The 6266-nt window shown below is 46.1% G+C and overlaps 1 protein-coding gene across 2 annotated transcripts in view; it reads left to right on the top strand.

Moving 5' to 3' along the window:
• Positions 1 to 1964: 1964 nt before the first annotated feature.
• Positions 1965 to 6266, top strand: part of MMUT (methylmalonyl-CoA mutase) — a 37496-nt gene continuing 33194 nt past the window's right edge. The window contains exons 1-2 of one of the 2 annotated variants that reach the window (XM_069974017.1): positions 1965 to 2054; positions 5324 to 5761. In XM_069974017.1, the coding sequence (XP_069830118.1) occupies positions 5359 to 5761 (403 nt within the window). In that variant the 5' untranslated portion in view covers positions 1965 to 2054; positions 5324 to 5358. Of the gene's footprint in view, positions 2055 to 5095; positions 5138 to 5323; positions 5762 to 6266 lie in introns of those variants that run through there. The other variant, XM_069974018.1, reaches the window with a different exon arrangement.

Here is a 6266-nt window from a genome sequence, read left to right as displayed (position 1 = left end):
CTCTCGACAGCCAAGCACTGTACTCACCTCTCTACAGCCAAGCACTGTACTCACCTCTCTACAGCCAAGCACTGTACTCACGTCTCAACAGAAGGGGCACTGTAGTCACCTCTCTACAGCCAAGCACTGTACTCACCTCTCTACAGCCAAGCACTGTACTCACCTCTCTACAGCCAAGCACTGTACTCACCTCTCGACAGCCAAGCACTGTACTCACCTCTCTACAGCCAAGCACTGTACTAACCTCTCTACAGCCAAGCACTGTACTCACCTCTTTACAGCCAAGCACTGTACTCACCTCTCTACAGCCAAGCACTGTACTCACCTCTCTACAGCCAAGCACTGTACTCACCTCTCTACAGCCAAGCATTGTACTCACCTCTCTACAGCCAAACACTGTACTCACCTCTCTACAGTCAAGCACTGTGCTCACCTCTCTACAGCCAAGCACTGTACTCACTTCTCTTCAGAAGTCCTATAAAAAGTCCATGAAGCAGAGGCTAAGTAGGTGCACTGCTGCTTTATTCAGTTGAGGGACATAGGAACTTTGTGTAACCTTTGTGTAAGCAGTGGAGGTCACAGCAGTCAGTCCCCTATCGATCATCATAATTTATACGCTTGGCACAGACCTTTTATCATTACATACATGTATATGACTTTTATATTATGTAGAAATAAGGAAAATAAACTCCTGTAGCAGTGTATATAGCATATACTGTATACACTTCATTTTGGATAAAATGGGTGTTCTGTGCTTTTTCTGTGTTTTACACTAGATAGTCACATCCCTGTTATGTAAGATTGTATAAAACACCCCAGCGGCATTACTTGCAGTGTCACCAACACTCAGGCTTGACCTTTCTCTTCACATACTGCCTGATTGGCACCAAACGTCAGTTATTTTAAGGGGGTAAGAAAATGCACAGCTACTTTCTTGCAAAAACAGCACCACCCCTGTCCTCAGGTTGTGGGTGCTATTACAATTCAGCTCAATTCCCTTCAATGGAACTGAGCTGCAAAATCCATATCCAAACTGAAGACAGAAGATGCGCTGTATCTGGAAGGAAACAGACATGTTATTCTAGGCCTGGATAACCCCTTTAACAGCTGACATACACTGTGGCAGAGAGCAGTCCATGCCATTCATTTCAATGGTTGAACAAAGTCCCCTAGTGACTCGGTTCGACCTGCAAACACTAATTTTAATTATATATATATATATATATTTTTTTTTTTTGAATGGCGCGGTCGACTGGATTAGAGTCCTTATACATCAACGTATACTGCACTACGTGACTCTGTTGGAGCACTGAAATGAATGGCATCTGTTTCTCTCTGCCACATTATACGAGAACAGGAAACCAATAGATATCTGTGATGGAGGCCCAAAACCTTACCCTTATTTACGCCATAAAATGTGCACATAGCCATAGGGTTATACAGCAACCAGAAGGCAATCATATGTATATTTGCAGGACACGGTCAGACCTCCTATGGTGTTAATCGGGATGGGGAACCTGTAGACACCCAGCGGTTGCAAAACTACAATTCCCATCATGCCTGGACTGGACAAGAGCAGTCCAGGCATGATGGGAATTGTAGTTTTGCAATAGCTGGAGGGCAGAAGGTCCCCCATCCCTGGCATAAATGTTACTAAGACTATTGAAGGGTCTTATGGAGGTTGCAGAGTTGCCCCTTAAGTTTTTTGTCCTATACTTTGCACTTGTTCTAATTGACTGTCTACACTCATTGAGTTTCATAAGTCTAATTTAAATATTTGCATAAATTTACTTTGTATGTATAGCAGGAGACACTATAGACATCCAGTGCATGTAACCTATGGCTCAGCAGCTGTCAGTGACTACAATAACGCTGCACAAGCCGGCTACAGGTCACAGGGTGGGTGTGTCACACGGAACCCAATCCACGGCTTCTCTTCCCGGGGTGGTACCTGTAGGCTGGACACCGGAAGTGACGTCCTAGCCGTCGCGGAGCACGCCGGGATTTGTAGTTCTATCCCGTTTCCTGACAGTGTACAGCTTGCAGGACATAAGGTGAGAATGTCACTTTGTTATGGGCGGTCTTCTGTATGAGATTATTGGGGTGACAGGGCAGACTGAGCACAGGTACCCTGTCTGTATGGGGTTACATACATCTCCACACCTCGGAGGGTGTAGGGTAGTCATGCATTGTACTGGTAAACATGGGGCTGTGTGCAGGTGCTGTATTCCTTACAGTATATAAGTTATATGTGCACAGTGACTAGTATGATTGTAAGCTCTTGTGTTCCAGGCTGTTGTTTTTTTACGCAGCTCTTTTCACACATTTAAAGGAATTGTCCACTTTTCTCCTCTCCTTATCAATGCATAACAAAACATCTTACAATATACGGTCTCCTGATTTTGCATCATTTTCAAGATCTCTGCTTGCTGGCAGTGAATGGAAGCTTTTTTACTATGTTACTATTTTGTGCATGTCAGCAGACTTCATTACAGTGTGTCAGTCTCTAGACAATAACCTCTGTCCAGCGCTGGATGTCTGGGCTTGCTGGGACCTGTAGTTACCCAATAACCGGAGAGGCGCAGCTTGGAGACCACTGCCTTAAAGGGACGACCTTAAAGGGATTCTGATCAATTTAAGTCGGACATTCAACCATCAGCCATTCTAATCTGGGAAGCAGTGTAGTGCCATGTATACCCTCAAAGGGGCGCCATGGTTACAGACCATAAAAACCTCAGTGTAATCATATCCTTCAGTCCTACTACGTGTGTGTAACCATGGTGACACATAGATCTGCCTGGTTGTAGTATACATAAAACAGCAGGGGTAATAAAAAAATGGTGGCAGAGGTGAAGAGTCTGTATATAAGTTTATAAAGCTAATACAATACAGTATACGGGAAAGATATGATCGACACCTCTGGAGTATAGAGCACCCCCGCTCTGGAGGACCTGCCTCTTGTAGGGTGTAATATGAATGGGGTCCCAGCAGTCATGGAGGTGTTGTGAAGGCTGCTATGACAGATGTCAGAGGATAATATCGCAGGGAATGGAAGCAAAGGCTGGAGGTGAGCGGCATCCGGCCTCTAATCACCTGGATGCTGTGGTAGCCATTGTCCGCAGATTGCAAGTGGTTTAATTTCTGGTATTAGAGCTAGGTGTAATGCTATTCTCTACCCATGTCTGTCACCTATCGAGAGCAGCCAACATATGGGAGAGATGGAGCAGGATTAGCACCAGAGCCTTGGTAGAAATGGATATGCAAAGAAAAGCCTGTGGAGCCTCATTGAAGAGTCTCAAAACACAGAATTAGCCAGGTATCCCTCCGGGAAGGGCCAGTCCAAGGGGTGGCTCCTGTAGGAAAACCACCAAAACCACCATATTAAGTGGCCCTATAAGTCATTGTAATGACAAGGCAAAAACCAAGGCAGGTTCCATCCACAGACAGCTGTTTCGGGGTGTTGCTCCTCATCAGTGTGGAGCAGGATTCTGGCTAGGTGGGAACAATGCCTAGTAGAGCCATAAGAGAAACAGATCGCTGATCTCCCCCTAGCCAGAATCCTGCTCCACACTGATGAAGGGCAACACCCGAAACAGATGTATGTGGATGGATACCTAGCCATGGTTTTTCCCTTGTCATTACATTGACTTATAGGGCCACTTAATATGGTGGTTTTGGTGGTATCCTTACAGGAGCCACCCCTTGGCTAGGTCCTTTCTGGAGGGATATCTGGCTAGTCCTGTGTTTCGAGGCTCTTTAATGAGGCTCCACAGGCTTTTCTTTTGCATATTCATGTTTCCCAGGGGGCAATGCACCTAGGATTTCACTTCATTATGGAGCACCTTCTCTAGCAGCCGGCAGTGTTATCGTTCGGCTGGTCTCCCTGAGATCCGTTATCTGTTTCTCTTATTGGTAGAAATGGAGCAAGATCAGCACCCGAGCCTTAGCCGGTGGTATATAAGAAGCAGGCTCAGCTTCTAATCCTTGGTAGCTAGGTAGATACGGAGCAGGATCAGCTCCTGAGCCTCGGTAGATATGAGAGAAACAGATCACTGATCTCAGGAAGACCAGCCGAACGATAACACTGCTGGCTGCCGGTTAAAGCGCTTAATGCAGTGAAATCCTAGGTGCCTTGCTTCCTGGCAAAAGAAGAGCCTGTGGAGCCTCATTTAAGAGTCTCAAAAAACAGGGCTAACCAAATATCCCTCCGAGAAGGACCCAGCCAAGGGGCGACATTTGTAGGGAAACCACCAAAACCACCAAGTGGCCCTATAATGGTGCGTTTACATGGAACGATTATAGTTCGAAATTTTGCAGTAACGATGGCATTTGAGTGATAATCGGCTCGTGTAAACACAGCAAATGATCAAGCGACAAGCGAGAAATCGTTCATTTTGATCTTTCAGCATGTTCTTAAATCGTCGTTGGTCATTCGCCAAAAATACGCAGATCGCTTCGTATAAACAGTCTTTCAAAGATTCACCCTATGTGTGAGATGGGCTTAAGCGGTCTTAAAAACAATGGCAATAACGATTTTTCTAACTATTTATTCGTCTAAACGCTGATCGTTATAAGATCGTTACCAAATTGTTGCTTCAAAATCAATAAATGATCGTTTGGGCGAATTATCACTTTGTGTAAATGGCCCATAAGCCAATGTAATGACAAGGGAAAAACCAAGGCCAGGTATCCATCCACATACAGCTGTTTCGGGTGTTGCCTCTCATCAGTGTGGAGCAGGTCGATATAGAGCCTTGGTAGATATGGAGCAGGATCACCACCTGAGCCTTGGTACATATGCAGCAGGATCAGTCCTGGAGGCTTAGTAGATATGGAGCTCGGCTCCTGAACCTGCTCTGTATGGCTTTAATGTCAGTGGAGATCAGAATAAACTTGCTGTGGATTCTAATTAATCCTCATTTTTTTGCAATGCCCCTTCCTGTCTTGGTATCAGAACCCCCACGCCCCCCCCACCTACTCTGTAAGGAGGTGCTTGTCTGTAGTAGTGACTGCAGCGTCCTGACTGCCCAGAGTTACAGCACGCATCTGATAGTAAATTCCTCTGCATCTCTATGTCTCAGGGAACAGATTCCTCCCGGGCTCTCAGGACCCTCTACATGTCCAGCTGCTGCTGCAGGTGAGGTGTGCAGCCGCCCCCTCCCCCCGGCCGTCTCATTGTGAATGTGTGTGACCCGGAAATCCTGAAAGAATAACTCATTTGTTAGTGTATAATATGGCATTAGTATGTATGTACACGGTAACTACACTTTGTCACTGATGGGGTTAATCCCAGTATAATATTACCTTTTCCGTTGCGTTCCAGCTCCACCTGCTCAGACTTCTGTTCATTGTGGGATAATGCTGAGGGTGAGAGCGCAGCATCTGCTGCTGGGGAAGATTTGCAGGAACCAGCGCCCCGGTCTCCCCGCTCTGCCAGCCCTCCTCAGGATCAGCAGCGGCTGCCTCCCCTCCACACGGAGCAATCAAACCTTACATCCAGAATGGGCAGCCCTGGCCAAGAAGCAGCTGAAAGGGAAAGATCCAGAGAGTCTAAGATGGCACACGCCCGAGGGTATAGTGATCAAGCCTCTGTACACCAAGAGGGACACCACCGAGCTGCCCGAGGAGCTGCCGGGGGTCAGTCCCTTCACCCGAGGCCCATACCCCACCATGTACACACACAGACCCTGGACTATCCGCCAGTACGCTGGATTCAGCACCGTGGAGGAAAGCAACAAGTTCTATAGGGACAACATAAAAGGTAAGTGACTGTAAATGAGTAATCCGCATTAATGAGTCCTGATAGAGTATTAGATATTCTGCTATATCATATTATCAAAGACAAGACAGGACAACATGTGCTGCTCCTTCTGTGTGTCTCTGTATGTTTAGTAAAGTTGTTGTCAAGGATTGGAAAAAAAAAAGTGTCTGCTTTCTTCCAAAAAACAGCGCCACTCCTGTTCTCAGGTTTTGGGAGGTGTTACATTTTGGCTCCGTTTACTTCAATGGAACTGAGCTGCAAAAAAAACAGTGCGTAGGAGGGAGGCTGGTTCTTTAAAGGAGGAGTCTGGCAAAAATGTTTATTAAAGTATTGTATTGCCCCCCCAAAAGTTACACAAATCCCCAATATACACTTATTACGGGAAATGCTTATAAAGTGCTTTTTTTCCTGCACTTACTACTGTATCAAGGCTTCACTTCCTGGATAACATGGTGATGTCACTTCCTGGATAACATGGTGATGTCACTTCCTGGATAAAATGGTG

Source organism: Dendropsophus ebraccatus, chromosome 6 (genome assembly GCF_027789765.1).
Source record: "Dendropsophus ebraccatus isolate aDenEbr1 chromosome 6, aDenEbr1.pat, whole genome shotgun sequence".
Classification (NCBI taxonomy): Eukaryota; Metazoa; Chordata; class Amphibia; order Anura; family Hylidae; genus Dendropsophus; species Dendropsophus ebraccatus.
Note: the sequence above shows the minus strand (reverse complement) of the source record. Positions and strands in the feature narration are given on the sequence as shown.